Source organism: Nicotiana tabacum, chromosome 13, assembly GCF_000715075.1.
Source record: "Nicotiana tabacum cultivar K326 chromosome 13, ASM71507v2, whole genome shotgun sequence".
Classification (NCBI taxonomy): Eukaryota; Viridiplantae; Streptophyta; class Magnoliopsida; order Solanales; family Solanaceae; genus Nicotiana; species Nicotiana tabacum.
This window is the reverse complement of record NC_134092.1, coordinates 7,028,785-7,053,415: the sequence shown is the minus strand read 5'-3', so window position 1 is coordinate 7,053,415 and position 24,631 is coordinate 7,028,785. Positions and strand designations below refer to the sequence as shown.

Below are 24,631 nucleotides of genomic sequence, written 5' to 3'. Positions count from 1 at the left end.
TACATAGAGACTAGTATATTTATAAGTAATGTCCACTTTAAATCCAAATATATTTCAGCCGTTCATCCAATTTTAAAAAAAAAAAAAAAAAAAGAAAAGAAAAGAAATATGTATCAAGAAAAATTCCAGTCTACAAAGATAGGGAACCATTAACAGCATTTGCATTCAATGCTTAAACTCATGCAACGGGCAGCAAAAACCATAGTTGGAAACGGCAGTTCAAACACCCAAAATATCAGTTTAAAGGCAACTGAAATTAACCATATTAGAAAGCGTTCGTTTAAACACCCAGACAATGTATAACGGGAAAAACTTGTACTAATTACCCCTGTACTTCAAGAGTAAAATAGAGGACCCTTAAAAACACTCAAAGATGTATGTACTCACGACCTTTCTTCTTTTCCCTTTTTTCTCCTTAATTTGTAAGAAATTCAATTCATCTCAAATCCAACTCCTATAGTACATCTGAAGTCATCTTCAGGGAAATTGCAGAAACGGTCCCTCGATTCCCCACCAGCACTTCCTTCCGTCAGGTTAGTATTTAGACAGAGAACCCCAGGGCGCTCCAGCAGCCACACAGGTAGTTGTTGAAGCGAGACATTCTGTGAACCCTTCGGTCCCTCACAGTGCCGTAAGTTTAATCTGTGACGGGTAGGTCAGACAAGCTCAAGAATAACCTCTCATATTCAGCGTATTGCATTAAAACGTGAAGTTTCATCTTCACCAGAAAAAGCACTCGATGTTGCAGCCGCTAACCATATCCCGGACTAGTATCTTGTTATGAGACCCTGGATAGTGAATACTCGTCAGCAAAATCTTTTAAAGTACTAATGGAAACTCTCAAGTACTTCAAAATTGGAAGGAAAAAAAAAGGCACTGAGGAGCAAGACACTATCTTGATGATGCAATTTGAACGAATACAGTAACAGCATGGAATAAAGTGTAATAAATGCACAATCGAGATGCATCTTTGTGGCATTTCAATTAACCTAGCCACGTGAAGTGATGACTCCTATCTATGCACTTTAACCACACACAAAGTAAGAGCTATTGAGCGCTTTAAAATTTGGCAGAGATGATCATTAAAATCCAACACTGAAGTGATTCAAAGCATTAGTATGACCTACTAGTGATACTCTGGGAAAACTATACTTGCTTGTTTGCTTGATATTCACAGGCAATCCAGCTCACAATCTTCACCAAAACTGAAGATGTTATACCAAAGAGAACACAAAGCATATGAAATACGGAGTGTCATTATCCCAAAGAAAAATCAAAACAAAGACAGACGGATAAAGAGCCTGATAAGACACGAGGCCTATTTCCCTTTCACCCATTTGCCACAGCTTCATGAAGCTAACCAAGGAGCTGTCTTTTATCTCATGCTGAAGTTGCTAATATACACGTCATTTAACAAATGTTCCACTAGGAAAATCTAGTTCAGTCCTTAAATAGCCCTTGCTGGGGACAAATTATGTTCCTTGTATCCTCAGCGAGGAATAAGTTCTTCAAGATATTTTAATTTTACAACAAGATTACTATTCACAGTGAAAACAATTACAAATTAAAATTACATTGTCAGTACGCCGGGACAGCATTATACTTGAACTGGTTTTCTCCAAGTTCATGGTCTCTATGCCATTTTATCCGACTTTCATCATCAATAGAGACTCATCTTCATGCACTACTTGTTTTAACGCACCCCCACCCCCCCACCCCACCCGGCCCAATGACAGCACAAAAGAACACGGAAAAAGCACCATCTGACAGTACTCTAAAAGCCTATTGAATATTTCCAATCGCAAAAGATATAGGACTTACAGGAAAGAAGAAAGTGTCCATATCTCAACATACCACAAAACAAATTTTAGGAGACAAGAATTGTTGCCAAATGAAATATACCTATCACCTTTTCCTATCATCAAAGTTACTAGCCTTCTAAAGCATACGTTGGGACCTGCATTAAATTTACAAGATACCGATGTGAGTAATAAATATAAGTTATCCCAGACAAACAATATACACTTCAAATTACCAAAAAAAAAAAAAAACAATATTCACTTCAATTTCATTGTACCGCATCATGGCTTTGGCTTATTTTCTCAAGGCATACGGAGGAAAGGTGGTCATATGGAGTCACTAGAACCTCTATTGCTCGAGGACCACCGACGAGGGGGCATGCATAAAAATGGCTTTTGTTTTTCCCCCCACCGGATGAATCCAAAGTTAGTTCTGTACTCTTCAGTTTCATTTCTTTCTGTTTTCGTTGTTCTCTCTTTTGTTTACTTGACTTACCTTTATTGGCTGTATAAATGTATGTTTTACTTTAAGTCTTTTCTTTTCTCCTAACAGTGTTCTCACCTACAAATGTCTCTTTCCTATCAGTCACTCAGTGGTCCCAATCAACCAGAAAGATGGCTGTGCATGAATATTTAACAAGCAGTCTTCATTAGAAGTTAACTATGATTTTCAGTTTAATAAAGCATAAGAATAAGTATAATTGATATGGCCAGTGCTTGATCACAAACACATCTTCCATAAAGATTTGAGGCAATAGAGAGGCATACTGGAATAGAAATTGTCAAGCTAAATACTCGTACTTCTTCAGAAGAAAACAGTTACTGGAAATTTGGAGCTAAACTGAACAAGGCTATTTGCATTCTCAAAAAGAACTTTAGACCCTTACAAGAATTTCTAGGAGAATAGCCACAGTATGCCTTTTTATTAGTAAATTAGCGATTTAACTTATCCTACGCAATCAAAAACGAAACTTGATCTATCAAATGACAATCACTGTCTAAAAAGCAAATTGCTGGTTAAAAAAACCTCTACTCCTACTAAAGTCATGACCAATAAGACTCGAAAAATGTAATTACAAATTCAACTTGGGTCTTATAATACCTCGACAATGTTTTCGACAGGAGAACAGGACATTGTGCGACCCAAACCATTTGAATTGTCATATTGGAGAATCCTCAACTTCCCTTCCTGCAAAATTTTAAGGAAAATAAATCATGATGAGAGTTCAGAGATGAGAACAGATTTATCTTTAGAACCAAGAAACATAAAAGCTCATAAAAAGTCATTGTTTACCTTGGTTCCATAGACAAGGCCACCACCAACCGAAGGATGGAAGCAAGCGACATTAACCTCATCCTCCGCACTGGGGAGAACTCTCACAAGTTCCATATCAGAAACTCTATAGACCTGATTCGCAAACGTACAAGTTGAAACTAGAAAAAACAGAATATGCAAAAATAGAAGGGGAAAACCTCTCCTAAAGCTGCCAGCACACAGGCATCCAATTTCAAGAGATCAATTTAATATTAAGTTGCCCCAATTAAACTAAAGTGCCACCGGGTTCCTTCAACTTCTAGGGTTTTTCTTCACTTCTCAGCTTTCACCTTTAAAGGCTTATTTTATTTGCATGACGTAGTTGTATTCGACTTAGCTCTTTGAAGCAGATGTCTAATGAAATTACAAAAAATGCTTACTCATAAGCAAGGAAGAAGGGCTGATTTGCATTAATTAAGTTGTTCACGGTTACTTTGTTAGGGGTTAGTCAATCAATCAACTAGCATCAACGCCAAACTTGTTGGGGTACATTAGATCAATACATTAATCTATTATGTGGACATATTTTATACCATAACTAAATAGTTTATCTTTTAAAGCAATTAGACGTTCTCTAGATCTCACACTTATCTCTACACAGACACACAAGTCTCTAACTAGTCTAAGACGATCCCTGCTAGGTTAAGTTTAAAAACAACTCAGCACTAATTCCAAGTAGTTGATATCACATTAATCGATCATTTGCTTCCATTACGTTATGTTCTTAATCAAATTCGTATTAATTTAGAGAAATTTTAAGTCTCGAGATACGACTTTCCTCCAAATAGTTTTAGGTCTACCTCATCCTGCTTTAGTACATTCACTCATCATACATCAATGCCCGTCTACTTCCTATCCTTCCAATCACATCCCACTAGACCAGACAGAGAGGTCATGCAACAAAGGTTAATATAAAGTTCAGACTTTTACTAGTTTGAGCAACAAGGCTCAATTCCCTTATACAGCCAGTTAATGTTGTTGAACAACCTCAAGTTCTCTGGCTGATATAGCAGGCCCACAACCAAGGCCTCAAAGGATTAAGACATACAAAGCACAAGGCACAAGCTACATGTGTTTCCTGCTTCATGTTATCATCCATTTTAACATGAATCTAAAAACCTGCAACGAGCATGCCAAGCCAATGGGTAAGTTCAACCCTTGTCAACATTGTAATTACACAAGTGCACCAAACATTCTAGTATACAACAACAACAACAACCCAGTGTAATCCCACAGGTGAGATCTGGGGAGGGTAGGATGTACGCAGCCTTACCCCTACCCTGGAAGGGCAGTCTCACTGTTTCCTATAGACCCTCGGCGCACCAAACATTCTAGTATATTGCCACAAAATGGGATAAACAAAGTGGCATTGTTTAACAGTTGTATTAACTATTATGTACTGACTCCAGCCCATTTTTCATTATATAAGGCTAGTAGATCAAATACAGAAATCAATTGGTTTCATTAAACCAGCTATATGTTGTGTTTTCAATGATGTTTTTACATAAGGAGGCAAAAGATGATATCCTGAGCATTTACATATCCAGGACTGCGACCTAACACAAATAGATGCGTCAGAAGTTCCATAAAGATTACTTCTCGATACAATTTTCAAATCATTTAATTCTCATGCATTGATTCTTTATTGTCCGTTAGGGTAGAATATTCATATGGGATTTTCTTACTTTTTTCGTGTGCGGTACATGTTCCTTCTGTTTCAAATATAAAGAAAAGACTTGGTAAAAAAATTGTTTCATAGAGAAAACACTATATCATGGAACTTTAATTTCTTGAAATTTCTACAGGTTATTAAAAATATTATGATAAGTACATCAAACATATTTAGATGCCCAAAGAGAAAATGTGCAACAAAAATTAAGACAAGTATCAATAAGTGTTTACATAATGTAGCTATAAAGACCCATGAAAGTAGTAATCTAATAATTTTTTACGCCCGACACAAGATGGTTCTCACCTCAAGAATCGTGTAAATGGGTATAGTTGTGTCTCCATCAATAACAACACTTTTAAGTAGTGAACTATGGCGACGCCCATAAGCAAGTAACAGATGCTCTGAAGCTGGAGAAAACTGCAATTATAATGGATGTGGAGCCCCAATCAATGTCTCAGATCAGTAAGCAACAGAGAATAGTCCAAAAAATACAAAGTTAATTATTATGTGTTAATGATTGACTCCCTTTTTTCTTTTGGAGAAGTTATGTGTCAATGATTGACTAAGTTCACAAAAAGAAGAATTAAACAACTTGTGAGATCCATCTTGACGTCATGCCAAATCCAATTTTTAAATATTGTTTGTTTGTGGAGGGCGAGCATTAAGGTTGTAGGTTAGGAGGTAGGAGGCTAGCCTGTGTTTTGTCTTAGGCTGCTAGAGGCTTCAGTTGTGTCCATATTACTTCTTTAGGGCTGCAGGTTTGGTCGTAGGAGGCTAATCCGATAGTGTAGTGTCTAAGGATGCTAGTGACTCTTGTTGTATCTATATTATTCCATTGTGTCTGTAGTACTGTGTCATTGCTAGTGCTTATTGTTATTGCTTTTCTCTCTATTTTCTGGTTATTACGTTGCTGATGTTACCTTTCTTGCTTCCTCTGCTGCTACTGCTCCACTATCTCTTTTCATTTTCTTGAGCCGAGGGTCTATCTGTGTCAATGCTTGACTAATTTCAAAAAAAGAAGAATTAAACAACTTGTGAGATCCATCTTGACGTCATGCCAAATTCAATTTTTGCATATTGTTTGTTGACTACTATTGGTAATATCTCGCCAGGTACTGGTATGGAGTAATATGGATCAGAACTTCTATTCTATTGATGGGTATATGCAAAGTGCTATGAAAGCTCGATTATACGAGTCAGAATACTATCCGTAGATGTAAAGAAATCTACAATATAAAAATGTCATGAAACTCAATAAAGACTTGACCTAATGAATAACACTTTATGAATTAACCTCTCCTATCTCCTAATTCTCTCAATCTTTGTCCACTTTTTCTCCCTTCTCACTTCTGGTACCACCAAAAATAGATACATTTCTTAGAAAGGCTTGTAATTTGCATATAACTTTTTGTCAGGAAAGGAGGACCGGCTACACAGTAAAATACTATGACATTCCAAACTATGGAAGACAAGAAAGAGTCAATCTACCACTAGATAAGGCAACTTTCACATAAAAAGCAGAAGTCAGTTCTCGACGAGAGATCAACATCCTGTGCCATCTCTGGACTAACAGATCTTATCATAATCACGTGCTCAATCTCATTTTAGATTTTCATTCACTAAACGAAACAGAAGAGAACAGAACCCTTTCCTCTACTTTTCTCTTCCATATAGAACTAATATTCTTCCAGTTCCTATTCCTACAAGATCTAAAACAAAATGATCAAAACTATTAGATCTAGAGTTTTATTTCCTTAGTCAAAAAAAGGCAAAGAGAAAGAAAAAGATCCAGAGTTTAATATCATAAAGAATGTTCCTTCTCTACCAGAAAACAAGTTTGATCTTACAAAGCCATGAATGTAAATAACACAAATAAAGCATTTACCTGAATTGAAGTTAAACAATGAGCAGCTCTAATTGCTCGAGATGCAAGCACTGAACCAAACCTACATAAGGAGAAAGAGTATCAAGTAACCAACAACCATAGCAGGAACCGAAATAGAGAATGGGGATAAAATAGACAAAAAAGGAAGAAAAAGGAATAAAAGAAAAATAGAAGCTACTGTGATTGGGTATTTACGTTGCCTCCTCCAGGGAATATATCCGTAGCTCATACATAACCTGGTGGGCAGCAACTGGATGTCTGGTTGGAGAAGTTCCAGCTGCCATAATATCATGATGAAGATGGCCATGGAAACCAGGATCAGCATCTACGTTTGGCAGAATACATGCAACACAAGCTGCTAAAAATCTCCCACATGGCGAAAAATGGGCTCCCATTTCACTGAAAATAATGCCTCACAGTAAGCATTCAGAAAAGTTCATCTAAAACCATATCTGAGTTCTGACATAAAAATTAGGAACTCTCAAAGGCGGGAAATTTTCTGAAGTATAGGGCTAAGAGGCTAATCATCAACTACTCTAATAGAAATATTGTCCAAGCTAGCTCATCATGACAGCTTAATAGCTCAGTGTCAGTAAAAGCTTATCCATATCAAGCTTCCAAGCCAAAGATTTGAAACAGTAGATATCATTCCCACCTGCAAAGTACAGCATGTGGTATTGTTAAGCGACATCTTTCAGCATGAAGGGGTGCACATGGAACCTTAACATCATGATGCCATATTCTGAGTTTCACAGTGCATGGCAATTCAGCAGTCGCTGCAGCAGCCAGCGAAGTAGCTATCTCTGACTGGATGCGACCAATAGAAGTTTGAGAATCACTCTCATCATGCATAACGTTAAGGGAAGCAGCACCATCACCAGCTCCAGTAACAGGAATGGCCCGAGAGCGTGAAGAACGTTGCCGAGAACCAGATCTTCCGGACCTTGGATGATTATTGCTTGAAATTACCAAGGGAACAGCAGAAGGATTTTCCAGTTCACCATAAGTTGATGGACTAGTGGTAGTACCACTATGGTCTGGATGAGTTGCTTGTTGGGCAGCTTGGCTTTGGCCAATCAACCATCCTTGCAAAAAAGGCAATTCCCAGTATGCTGGGTCACTAAAAGGGAAAAACTGATTGTTTCTTTCTTCTGGCTGCACATCAGTCTCCATAGGATCAACTAAAGGTTGAGTACCTATATTCTCGTTTTCCCCAACAGAAGAACCAGTATGAGCTTCTTGTGCAGGAGATGCACTTTGCTCAACAGGGGACAATAAAAGTTCATACTGGCCGGACGGAGTTGAATATGTGAGAAGGCGGACAGACGATGAAGTATCTGTTCTGTGCTGTACATCGTCAGTTCTCATATCTATATCAGTTTGCTGCACAGGCATTCTGGGATCACCTCTTGCAATTGACGGCCAGATCAGGAAAGGTAGAGACATGATAGGCAGTTCATTTGCTGAAGCAGATTGATAAGTGGAATGAGCATCAGTCAAATACACAGTAGGGGGAGGGTACTGCAAGTTACCCGGAGAAGTAGCACGTGTCATTGAAGAATCTGATGAATCCAGATCGTTGACCTACAAAATAAAGGGGCAATGCCGTCTAAAACAACCAAAATTCACACCTCAAGTCACCAAACACAGAGTAATACCTCAGCTGTTAAAAGAAATGGGGCAGCATGTGGATGGAAATGTACAGCACGAAGAGAACGCCGTGTCTTCAGTACAATTGCTGGTGTAGAAGCCTCTCCTCTTCTGTTGTAGTGCCATATATAAAGCTGTCATTGATTGCAAAATCAGCACCCACTACCAGAGCTTGGAATATATCACTCAAGAGAATGTTCTCAGGCCAGAATCTTTACCTTGTGGCCTGAAGCAACGGCTAGAACTTCCCCTTGGGCATGGAACGCTATGGATGCGATGGGACGATCTGTAGGAGATGAATATTTCACCAGTTATAATCAAAAGAAAAGAGTAAAGTGCACACAGAGGCTGATCTAACTTGTAACCTATGGGTTCACGGCACAATAGCTTTTTCCCAGACTCAATATATGTATTAAGAAATCCACTAAATATCTATAATTATTTGTCTGTGAACCCAGTTACTATTGTATATTAACTTGAGATCTTTCTAGGAACCCCATATACTTCAAATCCTGGATCCCCTCTGTGCACACAGTTTTTTTCTTCTTTAACTACTGAGATATTACAGAGTATTACAAAAATCTCGCGATCCTATACACTCGGCAGTTTTTGCATCCCACAACCGAACTTCGTGGTCCAAACTTCCACTTGCCAGTATTTCAGGGTACAATGGATGGAAACGAACCTACAGATGTGAACCAGAATGTAAGATCCAGGAACAAAGGTGTTATGCCAAAACATTCAGCAAAGAAAGGCAGCCTTACCACCCAAGGTGTCCTGCGATGTCCACTCAAAACCTTTAAGCACTTCCCAGATTGGTAGTCAATTATTTTCACTGTGTGATCTCCGCTGCCACCAGGGAAAAGATATTATATGTTTGTAAACTTACCAAAGTAGCAAAATTCTAAGTTTAATCCAACCAGAAACAAGTAAAATTGTTCTCTGTCTTATCTATAAGGAGGGAGAATACACAAATAGCTACACTACAAGTTAGCATATATCCAAATATGGTTAGTTATTAGGTAAGTTTGCAAGATGCAGAGAGCTAGACAATTAATATAACAACTACGATAATATAAAACAGATGGATAGACAACTAGCATAAGTGCATAACATATCACATATTGTACATGTCTATGTAATCTAAGAGAGACTGACTGCGTAGAAGCAAGTGTCCTCCCATCAGGACTGAATGCTGCTGCAATGGTAGACCTTGGAGGAGGCAGCAGTGGACAATACTTGGCCGATAAATGTTGCAGTGACTCTGCCTCTACCCTGCAATATTATTTAAATGAGACTGACGAAGAAAACAAAAGTGGCAAGATTCTATCAAACATTACAGGGGAAAAAAGGGAGAACAGAGATAATGAAGTTACCATGATATTAGTCCCCGTCTAGCATCACTTGCCACTTCACGTTTTAATCCATAGGAGTCAAGAGTACATTTAGTGTTCTCACCCCAAAATTTTCTGGAAGCGCGTTTAGTTTGAGGAGATACCTCCCTTCTTGTTAACAGCTGAAAGACATTACTGTAGCAGGTACAAAAATAAACCAAATCAGCAACCAAAATAAAATCAGATAGCACTCTCATTGAGTATGCTCACAAATTTTTCTGCAAGCACATTTGGTTCGAGAAGATACCTCCCTCATTGCATATGCTCAGAAATTACTTGGCTGAATGTTTAATTATTTAACCCTGAGATTCTAATATTCAAACCATATCATAAGTATTATTGTACATTCCTACTATAGAAACCTTCATGCTAAATTGAAGTGACCAGACATAAGCATATAAATCCTCGCCCAAAACATGTGACCTAGCATTCAAAGCGCTTGTGTAAGAGCCTTGGAATCAAGGTGAGAATTCTAATAGAGGTGGCACTAGGTAAATTATTCCTAGCTACCTTAGCTAAGCCTTGGTGGAAAGATTTACTGGTACCTATGCTACTGAAAGGTAGTAGGTATTCGATGAATTAGTCAACGTGCAAGAAGATACAAGAGAGAGAGAGTGTGTGTGTGTGTGTGTGTTCATTCTTATGGTAAGCTAAAAGCTCGGGAATCTAACTGCACCCATTAATAGCAACATTACAACTATTACACCCTTCTCCTAACTTTAAATTATGATGTAAGGATTGTTAAATTTTTGTCAATCCACATAGAGAAAAGGTAACAAAGATGAACTACGAGCTTTAATTCCCAGGCAGAGGAGGTCGAATTCTGATTGTCATTGACGTTTTCCCAAAATTTTCCTCAAACCTCTCAGTCACATGTTACTTTCTACCACAAAATCTCAAACGAAGTTTTAGCTTGGCTTTTCTGGCGATACAAATGTATTTAGAATTTTTTTTTAATTGAATAATGCAAATAGGTCAATGAGGCAGCTTATAACTATAATCATTACCGTCATTTGGGACAAGGAAATGAACTATAAATTACCTATAGAATGTTAGAATTGCAAAATCCAAGTCCATAGCACCATTTGAAGCAATATCTAAAAGTACCAAAATAAAGATTAAGACTTCTTTTTTTATGAGTATGATGTCCGAGCCAACTTGTGCACACCTCGACTATTCAATCCGGCACTTTCTTGGTAACTCTTTCCACCAAGGCTTGGGCACACGAAAACTTATCACCTAGTGTTTTTATCCTCCGCAAGAATTTGAACTTCAGAGTTACCAAGGCTTAGGCAGATGAAAACTTATCACCTAGTGTTTTTATCCTCCGCAAGAACTTGAACCTGAGACCTCATAGTTCACCTCCAACTTCATTGAACACACCCTTGGGTGCCATAAAGATTAAGACTTAGTTACGCTGGTAAGCTTCTTTAGGTCCACTGTTCGCTAGGAGTTGGAGATTTATATGTCACTAAAAAATATAGAGAATTACTAGTATTAGAGCACCTAAATTATTGAATGTTGGATTAAGACGTGTCCAAATGGAGATAGAAACTACTAGTATTGGATTGAGGTATAGTAGTAGTATTGTTGTCGAAACTACAAGATAAAAACATCGGCAATCATCAAAAAGCACACATTTTGACAACATGCCGTCATCTGCCGCTTCAGATCAATCATCAAATCTTAGTTCAATTCCAGACATTAGAGATAGTTAATGAAGAAAAACCTAAATTTTCAGATCTGTGAATAAGAAAGTAACTAAAGATGCAAAATTGAGAAATAAATTAGGGTTTTGGAGATAGACCTGTGTTTACAATTGTGGTTTTGAGGCACCGCCGCAGAAGGATGTGAATTCCGCGAAGTTGACGGCGCACTGCTTGAATTCTCCGGCAAGACAGACGATCTCATGATTTCACCGCATTTCAGTGAATTTAAACAAATTTTATCGGGAAATTCAGATTGGTATATATAGAAGAAAATTGAGGTGCGACTTCAATTTTTGAAAATGTCCTCAAATTTTGATGAATTCCCCGGAAAAATGGAAAAGGACGGTGAGTGTGTGAAAGGGCAAAATGGGAAGAGGAAAATTGGAGAAATGAGAAGGAGAAGGAGGAGACGTTAACAAGGGAAGGGCTGTAATATTTAGTCGCTTTCGGATTTGGATTTTTCCGGCGTCGGACAGTAATATATTTGCTGATAAAAATCCTCGAAGGCGCGTGAAGTCACTACTAACTTAAAAAATAAATTAAAAAATCCAATTGGAAAAAAACTTACATGGAAAAAAAAAGTTAATGAATGAATATATATTTTTTCGTTTCCCCTCCATGTTTGATATTTGAATTGAAGTCCGGAGTAATTTAAATTTACGATGTAAGACTCGTTAAAAAGAGAAATGCTCGATCGTAAGTTAAAAATTAAAGAATGATTATTAAGGCAAAGAATTAATTAGCTCTAGAAATTGGAATCTAATTTCTCTAAAGCTATATCAACTTATAGTATTTACTCAATATTTAAAAAAATGAAAACGTCATTAAAATGAGGTAATAAACTAAAGTTGGAGAACAGGTAAAATCTTGAACCTAGACTTTTAAGAAAGGCTTGATATATTGTATAATATTTCAAATTTGTTAGAGGTATATTTTAATATTGTTTCCGATATTAATTTGAGTGAGATTTTGATTTTATCCCAACGCGAGCTCTTGTGGATTCATTAATTGGATTATTTTTACTTGTGTTTTGGCATTTGTTGTATAAAATTATTGGATCGACTAATATAAATTTGTAAGAGCATTTATATTGGTAAGTACAAATGTTAAAGTCAAGCAATTATTTATTTAAATATAAAAAGTGGAAATCTTTTTGCAGTAGATAAAAATGAAATTAAGAGATTATGGGTGTGTTTGGTATGAAGGAAAATATTTTTTAATTTTTCCATGTTTGGTTGAGTTAAATGTTTTGGAAAATATTTTCCCAATAAACTCATTTTCCTCCAATTCCCTGTCAAGAGAAGGAAAAATATTTTCCAAAATTTCAACCTTCCCCACCCTATTCCCCATCTCTACCAACCCCCACACTCCCATCTACCGATCCCACCCCCGCCCCGCTCTCATCCCACCCTAAATAAATATATTATTAATTATACTTTCTTTTTATGTAATAGATGGATTTTTTTTTCATTTCAACAAATGAATATTTTCTTTTCATGATATAAAAAAGTATTTTTTTTTATTTTAACAAAAAAATACTTTCTTTTCATGATGTAGAAAAAGTATTTTATTTCATTTCAACAAAATGAGTATTTTCTTTTCATGATATAGAAAAAGTTCAACCAAATATTCTTTTTTCAACAAAATGAGTATTTTCTTGGGGAATGGGGTGAAGAGAATACCATAAAAAAATATTTTCCTAAAAAAATATTTTCTACTCTCTAACCAAACACTAAAAAATATTTTTCGGAAAAAGTTTTTCATTTACCTACCAAACAAGGGAAAACTCATTTTCACGAAAATATTTTATAGGAAAATATTTTACATGGAAAATATTTTCCTTCGTACCAAATACACCCTATATGTTGTTCCTTTTACGTTATTAATTTTCAGAGGACTTCAAATGTTAATAACTAAGGGTGTGTTTAATATGAAGGAAAATATTTTTTTATTTTTTCATGTTTGGTTGGCCTTAATGTTTTGGAAAACATTTTACTCATGAACTCATTTCCCTCAAATTGGAGGAAAATATTTTCCCTAATAAGAAAAGAGAAAACATTTTCCGAAACTCCTTCTCAACCTTCCATACCCTATTCCCCATCCTCACCCCACACCCCACCTCCACCCACCCAACCCCACCCCACTCCAACCCCAACCTCCGCCCCACCCCAACCCTAAATAAAAATATTATTAATAGTACTTTCTTTTCATGTTATAGATAGATTTTTTTTTATTTCAACAAATGAGTATTATTTTTTCATGATATAAAAAAATATTTTTTCATTTTAACAAAAAAATATTTTATTTGATGTAGAAAAAGTATTTTTTTCATTTCAACAAAAAAAGTATTTTCTTTTCATGATGTAATTTTTTTTTATTTCAATAAAATGAGTATTTTCTTTCCATGATTTAGAAAGAGTATTTTTTTTTATTTCAATAAAATGAGTATATTATTTTCATGTTGTAGAAAGATTACTTTCTTTTTCAACCAAAAAAATAAATATTTTCTTTTTAGTTATGGAGTACAAATTTCAAGTTATTTTTGCGTAAAAAAGTAAAGCAGCAAATTAGTTCTTTTGAGTTTGTGTGAATTTTTAGAGACTTGGAGAGGGGATAAGGAGAGTAGCATGACTAATATGGTCAATTTCATTGCTCATTAATGTTAAAAGGTGAATTTCTTAATTTATGCGAAAACATTCAAAAAATCACTTATTTTGGACCGGGTGAGTATTAATTTTCAGAGGACTTCAAATGTTAAATAACTAAATTCTAAATTTTATTCTCACGTTTCTAAATTACACGTGGCAAAACCCAGTTTAAGATAATTATGTTGACTAAATCTTATTATCCGTACTTCTTTATCACTATAAATAGTCCACCTTCGTTATTCTTGTATCTCGAAACTCAACTGTAAAACACAGAAAAAAATACTCAAAATTTGTTCTTATATTCTTTCAATTTTTCATACATTTTACTTATGGCAATGAGTTTGCCGCATCAAATCGGAGCATTATCAGGAACGGCAATATCATCGGAAACTGAAAGTGTTTCCGGCGAAGCTCCGGCAAAAACAACACTTACTACATCAGCATTATGGAGAGCTCCGGTAACAAATCTCCGAGTATCGGTGCAAAAATCAGGAAGTCAAGTAGATATAGCGTCACCATCACCGCCTTTGAGTCCGGTGACGTGTCATGCGCTAACGGAGGCGCGTGATGCTTTAGCGGAGACGGCGGAGGTGAAGAAAGAGCACAAATTGGGGAAAGGAGTACCGGTATACGTGATGATGCCGTTGGACAGTGTGAAAACGGATAATACGGTGAATCGTAAGAAGGCGATGAAGGCGAGTTTACAGGCGTTGAAGAGTGCTGGAGTTGAAGGGATAATGATGGACGTGTGGTGGGGATTGGTGGAGCGGGACGCACCGGGAGAGTACAATTGGGGTGGTTATGCGGAGGTTTTGGAAATGGCGAAAAAGCGAGGGCTTAAAGTTCAGGCTGTGTATGTCGTTTCATCAGTGTGGCGGAAACGTCGGTGACTCTTGTTCGTGAGTAGCATAATAACTACTATTTTGAATGAGTTTTAAGTTTTATACACGATAAACATTAATTAATATAACCTGCTAAACATAGTTTCTAACATGCTATTGCATGTTAAAATTCATGATAGTATTAAAAGATCTGTACGCTATTAGTGTAAAGGACAGTAAGTTAAACTAAGCTCTCGCTATGTGCGTGTTCCGGGATGCAGCCTTAATTTCTACATCTTGTTATTTCCACAGCTTGAACTTGTGACCTCGCTATTGCATTTCAACTTTACTATTAGTGTATACAACTTAAATTCTTTCGAATTGTTATTTCTTTATTACTTGAAGATAATTTGAATTGTTAGTTCTTGTAATCTTCTCTTGAAGATTCCGTATTTTGAAGCACGTTTTCAACTTACATTACTTCATGTTGGATTCAAGCTGGAACTAGTTAAAGAAGCTAATTTACTTTTTCTTTTCTTTTTATGTAACTATTGTTATTTCTTTATTACTTGAAGATAATTTGAATTGTTAGTTCTTGTAATCTTCTCTTGAAGATTCCGTATTTTGAAGCACGTTTTCAACTTACATTACTTCATGTTGGATTCAAGCTGGAACTAGTTAAAGAAGCTAATTTACTTTTTCTTTTCTTTTTATGTAACTATTATTAAGCATTTAATAGTGTAGTGTATAATATAATGTAAATGTATTACTTTTTAAGTAGGAGTACTTTTCGATAGCTGATTTATAGGATCCGAGGAAGGAGGAAGGAGGAAGGAGGAAGGGGGGAATAGGGGAACAGGGGAAGACGAGCAAAAAGTTGCATAATCATACAATTTAAACTTAAACATGTCAATCTCGTCCTTAAACTTAAATGGGGGTTTAAAGCCTAGAGTTGTTCAAGTATCCTCATAATCTTAGAACTTCTGATCAATTTTAGTTGGTGCACTCCTTTGGGTGGGATTAGGTACTAACAACATTTAGCATCTCCTTTATATCCTGATGGGGGTTTGATAGGGTATCAGTAAAGAGGACATTATTATTTTTGTGTTTAATTACACATTCCGGGAAACATGCAACAATATTTCTGTTTCATTCATATGTCTATTTTGCTTTAGAACTAAAGGGGTAGTTACATTATGTTACAAGGATGGAATAAGCAAGCTAAGTACAAATTGGTTTCTATGTTGTTTCGTCAAGATCTGTGCTTTATTGAAAAAGGAGTCTGAACAAAGCTTTTCTGATAATCATGTATCAAGCAGGCTGAATTTGGTTAACTTGGTCTGTCGGAAAACATGAAGACGTCAAAAGTCATTGATATTTTGGTTATCAACACCGCAAAGTTATTTGCAGTGTATAGAAATATTGAATGGTGATGAAGTGTTTGAGTTGGAAGAGTATGTTGATTAGTGACTTGATGACTACTGCTAATATTAGTAGTTGTTTGAAACTGCTTGTTGTAATCCTGTCTTGCCGAATGTATGCGTATAGAGCTCTTCTGAACATATGGATCCACAAAAAATTCATAGTCACATTGTTAACCACTTTATTGTGGATTAACTTCTCAAATTTGGTGATAACTGGAGAATGCAATATCTCCCATCTATTTAGTAATCACCTGTTATTGGTTTCTTATCTTAAAAGTAAATTTTGATATTTTAGGATATTTTGATATTTTAGGATCCCTCTTCCAGGGTGGGTCGTTAAAGAGATTGACAAGGATCCCGACCTTGCATATTCGGATCAATGGGGAAGGAGGAATCATGAATATATCTCGCTTGGTTGTGATACTCTTCCTGTCCTTAAAGGGAGGACTCCTGTTGAATGTTACTCCGACTTCATGAGAGCATTTAGAGATAGATTTGAGAATCTGCTAGGGGACACTATTGTGGTAAGTGTTCACATTTTTTAACCTTACGCTATGCTGAATGAAATTGCTTATCCAAGTGTGTGGAAGCTCAAGCTTTTCTTAAACGGCTAATGTAATATAGGAAATTCAAGTTGGCATGGGTCCAGCTGGAGAGCTACGTTATCCATCCTACCCTGTAAAAGATGGAATATGGAAATTTCCCGGTATTGGAGCTTTTCAGTGTTATGACAAGGTACACATTAACTCCTTTCGTTTTCCTTTTGTTCTGTATTCCTTGAAAAAATTTTGAATGCCTTATCTTTGATGAATTGTTCTCACAAATCTTATGTTTTGTAGTATATGCTCAGCAGCTTAAAGGTTGCAGCAGAAGAAGCTGGCAAGCCTGAGTGGGGTTACACTGGTCCGACGGATGCAGGCGAGTATAACAACTGGCCAGAAGATACAACCTTTTTCAAGAAAGAAAGTGGTGGTTGGAATTGTCCGTACGGTGAGTTCTTCCTCACATGGTATTCTCAAATGCTTTTGGATCATGGTGAGGGAATATTGCAGTCCACCAAAGCTATATTCGAGAAGAAGGGCGTCAAGATATCAGTTAAGGTTGCAGGCATACATTGGCACTATGGAACCCGGTCCCATGCCCCTGAACTCACAGCAGGGTACTACAACACCCGTTTCCGAGATGGTTACCTTCCAATTGCTCAGATGCTTGCTCGACACGATGCTATTTTCAACTTCACATGTATTGAGATGCGAGACCACGAGCAGCCACAGGACGCGGAATGTGCACCTGAGAAGTTGGTTAGGCAAGTAGCATTAGCAACTCGAGAAGCTCAAGTTCCACTAGCTGGCGAGAATGCTTTGCCACGATACGATGAGTTTGCACATGAGCAGATCCTCCAAGCATCCTCATTGAATATCGACAGCCAATCAGACGATAGACAAATGTGTGCATTTACTTATCTGAGGATGAATCCAGACCTTTTCCATCCCGACAACTACAAAAACTTTATTTTTCTGTATTTTGTCTTAATCGTATTCATTGCACGAACAAATATAATGATTTCTCCAAACTTCCTTCTCCACTAATTTCTCCCAATAAAACTAAAAAATTAAAAAGAAAAAATAAATGATCTTGCAAAGTCAAATACGCGTAGAGGGAGTTTATTAAATTGTTAATTGAAAGTCAGTTCTTACTATAGGAGTATATTTTATTAAGCAAAGCAATTGTATAGTAACAGTATTTAATTACCAAAATTTGTTTATTAGAAAACGATAAAGGAAAAGGACAAAAGCAAATAGTAATTACATCTTTCTTTGTGGTGTCCCATGTTATCAGAGAAATGCAAACTTCTCTTGAATACGAGCCTAATTTTTTTCTTTTTATACTATTTTCAGGATCCAATGCTAGCATAGTGGAAAGTGCCTAGGTTTTGCCAATCCTCCTCACATGGTATGTTTTTTAGATCCAGAAAAATATGACTTCACTCTTGAACAAAAGAAAATAAGTGAAATTGTGATTTTTTTTCTTTCTGTCTGTTAAAGCCTTGGGGCTCGTTTGGTACGTGCGATATGAGATAATTAATTCCGAAAGTAAATTTGCGATGAGTTTATCTCACATTTGGTAAGGATAAATCGTAGTATAATTGATCCCGGGATTAATTATTCCGGGATTATAGTATTTTTTATCCCTATAGAAAGGTGGGATAACTAATTCCGGGATAATTAATCATGAGATAACTTATTTCCCAATCAAATGATCCCTTAGTGGACAGAATTAACCAATACATGTGCCGGTGGAAAATAGGAAATATCCCGTAAACTTAGTTAGGCGGTACGTTGTTATGGGGAGAGTAATTTTATCAAAGCCTAAAAGGTTTTCTTGTGTTTTTTTTCGAGATATCTGTTCCTCGGTGATCTTTGGTCGGTAGATATATAAATTTTCCAGCCAATTACGTTATTGACTTATCGTATCGAAGGTTCATGCACCAAGTTTAACATCAATATTTTAATTAGGGAAAGCTCCATTTATATAAAATGATAATTCTAAAGTTAATAGTGAAGTACGGGGAACTAAAATAAAGGAAATGAAATGTAAATGAACACATGGAGAATTAGGAACAAAGCAAAGAATATACATTCATATATATATATATATATATATATATATATATATATATATATATATATATATAAAACAATGTCTCTTTATTGTAGTTAGGATTGTTGTTGTTATTGTAGTTGGTAAATAATTGATTGTTAGGTTGCCACAAATTACTACTGATATTAATGTTGAGGTTTTATTTTTTAAGATGTAATATTCTTAAAATGAGGGTGAATGGGAAATGGAGGGAAAATGAAATTTTGAGTAAAATTTTAAGTTTCCCCCTCTTAACAATGAGACATTGTCCCATATTGGAAGTGGAAGACATTTTTGGTGGGTATATATATAATTGCTCTTCTTGTAGCTCTTAAAGAGTTAAGAAGAAAGCAAGCCTCGCGCCGTCGTCGTCGTCGCTCGCTCGGCTCGGCTTCGGCTTCGGCTTCGGGGCTCGAATTCAGTGGGCTCGAATTTATTATTATTGTTTCATTACGTTAACTTATATTTTGCAGAATTAATATTTACAAATACAGCAATATTGACCGGGAATAACAATCTTAAGGAATTTAATATTTATTTCTGTACTTGTGTTATTCTTATTATTCTGCAAACTAAAACCTTTGTGGTTTGTGTACTCCCGTTTTGGAGAGTTAAGCCTTCGTGGCGTTTTGTTGGATATTAAAATCTACGTGATTTTTACTCCAGTTTGAAAACATGTATTAAACGTTTGTTTGTGTCATTCTTTTCTGAAAAAGATGATGACTGAAAACGAAAACCAAGCTGTTCCGATGGCGACTGCCAACGCAACGACAAGCGGAACACCGGCGTTGGCACCGGCAGAAAAACCCGGAAAATTTTCCGGGATTGATTTCAAACGCTGGCAGCAGAAGATGTTCTTCTACTTAACTACGTTATGTCTACAGAAGTTCATCAAGGAAGATGTTCCTGATCTGCCGGATAAAACTCCAGATAATGAACGCTTTCTCGTGATTGAAGCGTGGAAGCATTCTGATTTTTTATGCAAGAATTATATTCTTAGCGGACTGGATGATAATCTGTATAATGTATACAGTAGCATGGAGACATCCAAAGAATTGTGGAATGCACTTGAAAAGAAATATAAGACTGAAGATGCCGGGATGAAGAAATTCATTGCCGCAAAATTTCTGGACTACAAAATGATAGATAGCAAGTCTGTTATTACTCAAGTCCAGGAATTGCAAGTGATTATTCATGATCTACTTGCTGAAGGTCTTGTAATCAACGAAGCATTCCAAGTAGCAGCAATGATTGAGAAGTTGCCTCCGTTGTGGAAGGACTTCAAAAATTATTTGAAACACAAACGAAAGAAAATGTCCCTTGAAGATCTCATTGTTCGGTTGAGAATCGAAGAGGACAATAAAGCTGCTGAAAGGAGAGGCCGTGGAAATTCAACAATAATGGGAGCAAATATTGTTGAAGCTAACAAAAAGAGGAAGAAGGCTTCTGGTCCGAAATACAACCCAAGCAAGAAGCGGTTCAGTGGAAACTGCTACAACTATGGGAAAACCGGACACAAATCTACGGAGTATCGTGGTCCGAAGAAAGACAAGAAAAGGGGTCAAGCAAACATGGTAGTAAACCATGATGATGTTGATAACTTGTGTGCCATGCTCTCTGAATGTAACTTGGTGGAAAATCCTAAACTGTGGTGGTTTGATTCAGGAGCCACTCGCCATGTTTGTGCAGTTAGAGAGGCTTTTGCTACCTATGCTCTTGCTGAACCCGGAGAGACAGTTTATATGGGAAATGCTTCAACAGCAAAAGTTGAAGGATATGGGAAGGTATTTCTAAAAATGACTTCTGGCAAGGTCATGACTTTGAACAATGTCCTTCATGTTCCCGAAATGAGAAAGAATTTAGTCTCTACTGGACTTCTTGTTAAGCACGGTTTTAAGTGCGTTTTTGTATCCAACAAGGTTGTAATTAGTAAGAATAAAATATTTGTGGGAAAAGGTTACCTCACCGAGGGCCTTTTCAACCTAAATGTAATGGTTGTTGAAAATAATAATAATATTTCAGCTTCTTCTTACTTACTTGAGTCAAATGATTTATGGCATGTACGTTTGGGTCATGTCAATTATAAAACCTTGCGGAAAATGATTAACTTGAAAGTACTGCCCAAGTTTGAATGCGAAAAATCAAAATGTCAAATATGTGTGGAATCTAAGTATGTTAAACATCCTTATAAGTCAGTTGAAAGGAATTCAAATCCTTTAGACTTAATTCACACAGATATTTGTGACATGAAGTCAATACCATCTCGCGGTGGAAAGAAGTATTTCATAACTTTTATTGACGATGGTACTCGATATTGCTATGTTTACTTACTGAATAGTAAAGATGAAGCAATAGACGCATTCAGGCAATACAAAAATGAAGTTGAAACGCAACTTAACAAGAAAGTAAAAATGATAAGAAGTGATAGGGGTGGTGAATATGAATCTCCTTTTGAAGAAATATGTTTAGAATATGGAATTATTCATCAAACAACAGCCCCTTACACGCCCCAATCTAATGGGATTGCGGAAAGAAAGAATCGCACATTAAAGGAGATGATGAATGCGTTGTTGATAAGTTCTGGTTTGCCACAGAACTTGTGGGGGGAAGCCATTCTTACGGCTAATCGAATATTAAATCGAGTGCCCCATAGCAAAACACAATCCATTCCTTATGAACAATGGAAAGGAAGGAAGCCCGACTTGAATTATTTTAAAGTGTGGGGGTGTTTGGCAAAAGTGCAAGTTCCTAAACCCAAAAGGGTAAAGATAGGACCGAAAATCGTTGATTGTGTTTTCATAGGATATGCGACAAATAGTAAAGCATATCGATTTCTGGTTCATAAATCAGAAAATCCCGACATTCATAATAATACGGTTATAGAATCAGATAATGCTGAGTTTTTTGAAAATATATATCCGTATAAAAAGGAATGTGAGTCGTTTGGTGAAGGATCTAAACGACCTCGGGAAGAAACAAAAGAAAGTACATGTAATCAGGAGAATCCAAGACGTAGTAAACGTCAAAGAACGTCTACTTCATTTGGACCAGATTTTGTGACTTTCTTATTGGAGAATGAGCCTCAAACATTTAAAGAAGCTATGACTTCTTCGGAATCATTGTTTTGGAAAGAGGCAGTCAATAGTGAAATAGAATCCATATTGAACAACCATACATGGGAATTGGTTGATCTTCCTCCTGGAAATAAACCTTTGGGTTCTAAATGGATTTTTAAGAGAAAAATCAAAGATGATGGCACTATTGATAAATTCAAGGCAAGGCTCGTAGTCAAATGGTATAGACAACGAGAAGGTCTAGACTACTTTGATACATACTCTCCAATTACAAGAATTACGTCCATACGGATGTTAGTAGCATTAGCTGCAGTGTATGGTCTTGAAATTCATCAAATGGATGTTAAGACGGCCTTCTTAAATGGAGAGTTGGAGGAAGAAATTTACATGGAACAACCTGAAGGGTTTGTGGTTCCAGGTAAAGAAAAGAAGGTATGTAGACTTGTTAAGTCTCTTTACGGACTAAAACAAGCACCCAAACAATGGCATGCGAAATTTGACCAAACAATATTGTAAAATGGTTTTAAGATAAATGAATGTGATAAATGCGTGTACATTAAAAATGTTCCAAATCACATAGTCATTGTTTGCCTATATGTGGATGATATGTTGATAATGAGTAATGACATTGCCAACATAAATGCTACTAAGCGTATGCTCAATAGCAAGTTTGATATGAAAGACTTGGGAGTTGCTGATTTAATTCTGGGAATTAAGATCAATAAGACTCCTCAAGGTCTGGCATTGTCACAATCTCATTATATTAAGACAGTACTTGAAAAATTCAAGCACTTGGGCTTTAAAGTTGCAAAGACTCCAATTGACGTGAATCTTGCATTAGCAAAGAACAAAGGCCAAAGCATATCACAATTGGATTATGCTCGTGTATTGGGATGCTTAATGTATATCATGAATTGTACACGACCAGACATAGCTTGTGCTATAAGTAAACTGAGTCGATATACGAGCAATCCAGGCCAATCTCATTGGATGGCAATGAAATGAGTTTTGGGATATTTAGAACATACCCAGAACTTTGAATTGCACTACAGTAATTTCCCTGCGGTGATTGAGGGATACTGTGATGCAAATTGGATCACCGGTTCAACTGATTCTAAGTCCACGAGTGGATATGTATTCACTATTGGTGGAGGAGCGGTATCTTGGAAGTCGTCCAAACAAACATGTATTGCCCGCTCTACAATGGAGGCTGAATTCATAGCCTTAGATAAAGCCGGTGAAGAAGCTGAATGGCTCCGGAATTTCTTGGAAGACATTCCATTTTGGCCCAAACCATTGGCACCAATATGCATACATTGTGATAGTCAAGCGGCAATTGGAAGGGCTGGGAGCGTCATGTATAACGGTAAATCTCGTCATATACGACGAAGACATAAAACCGTTAGGCAATTACTCTCTAGAGGAATTATCACAATTGACTATGTAAAGTCAAGTGATAATGTGTCGGATCCACTTATAAAAGGCCTAACTAGAGAGGTAGTTGAGAAATCATCAAGGGGAATGGGGCTATGGCCGAGAACAAGTCATTGTGGCGGTAACTCTACCTAGAAGACTGGAGATCCCAAGATCTAGGTTCAAAGAGATCAAACAAAGTCATTAATGACGGTTCAACATTGTCAAATAAAATTTTAGTCCATTCTCGTGATGAGACAATGTTCAGTACCAAGGATAAAGCATTAAGACTTTTTAATGATTTCTAAATTTGATACGGGGTATATCAAATAGTGTATCTACAGGATGACACGTTTAGGAATCACCTATTTAAGTGTGAAGTGTGAGCCGCTTCAAGGAGAACTTTGTAAGGCCAGTTCTCTACGCACTTATGAAACCAGGCGGTGTTCATGGCTGAAACGAACACAACAATGAGAACCAAAGACGGTTAAGGGTTGATTGTGTGACTTATGGTTGTCTAGGTATACACCAAAGATCGACGGTTCAAAGATATCAAATCTACCGATTGACCGAGTATATCCGACATAAGTTTACTACGGAAAGTTCAAAGGGAAACCTACTTATCCAGATGCAATTAATCCTTGCTTGTAAATCACACAGTTTTTTCATGCATACTTCCGTGATATAGCCATTCCCCATTCATGTGGGGGATTGTTGAGGTTTTATTTTTTAAGATGTAATATTCTTAAAATGAGGGTGAATGGGAAATGGAGGGAAAATGAAATTTTGAGTAAAATTTTAAGTTTCTCCCTCTTAACAATGAGACATTGTCCCATATTGGAAGTGGAAGACATTTTTGGTGGGTATATATATAATTGCTCTTCTTGTAGCTCTTAAAGAGTTAAGAAGAAAGCAAGCCTCGCGCCGTCGTCGTCGTCGCTCGCTCGGCTCGGCTTCGGCTACGGCTACGGCTACGGCTTCGGCTTCGGCTTCGGATTTGGATTTGGATTTGGATTTGGTCAAATGATCGATTGATTGATTAATTTTTTGGACCAAATTTATTTGTTAATAGTAAATATTAACGTAAGATTATCCGTATTTGTAACGGATATTTTTCAATCCGTGTATTGATAATTTGGCAGCCGGATAATGGTCTTCCCACCATGAAGTGCTTGCTCCACAAATAT

The 24,631-nt window shown here is 36.7% G+C and overlaps 1 protein-coding gene and 1 pseudogene across 4 annotated transcripts; one reads left to right on the top strand and one right to left on the bottom strand.

The window, feature by feature from the left end:
* Positions 1–238: 238 nt before the first annotated feature.
* Positions 239–11,888, bottom strand: LOC107828304 (uncharacterized). 4 transcript variants are annotated; one of them, XM_075227700.1, is made up of 16 exons: positions 11,523–11,886; positions 9,698–9,850; positions 9,480–9,596; positions 9,086–9,170; positions 8,898–9,006; positions 8,540–8,607; positions 8,330–8,455; positions 8,204–8,255; positions 7,327–8,134; positions 6,867–7,070; positions 6,672–6,732; positions 5,090–5,203; positions 3,094–3,207; positions 2,902–2,988; positions 1,903–1,957; positions 239–788 (listed from the first exon to the last, which is right to left on the bottom strand). In XM_075227700.1, exons 1-15 carry the CDS (start codon positions 11,624–11,626, stop codon positions 1,931–1,933), a joined length of 2,229 nt encoding a protein of 742 aa, XP_075083801.1. In that variant the 5' UTR covers positions 11,627–11,886; the 3' UTR covers positions 239–788; positions 1,903–1,930. The 4 variants fall into 4 exon arrangements, with proteins under 4 accessions (XP_075083801.1, XP_075083802.1, XP_075083799.1 ...); XM_075227701.1 differs by having other exon boundaries at positions 1,910–1,957; XM_075227698.1 differs by having other exon boundaries at positions 7,327–8,255; positions 11,523–11,888.
* Positions 11,889–14,340: 2,452 nt separating this feature from the next.
* LOC107828305 (beta-amylase 1, chloroplastic-like) lies at positions 14,341–17,906 on the top strand (annotated as a pseudogene).
* The last annotated feature ends 6,725 nt before the right edge of the window (positions 17,907–24,631 follow it).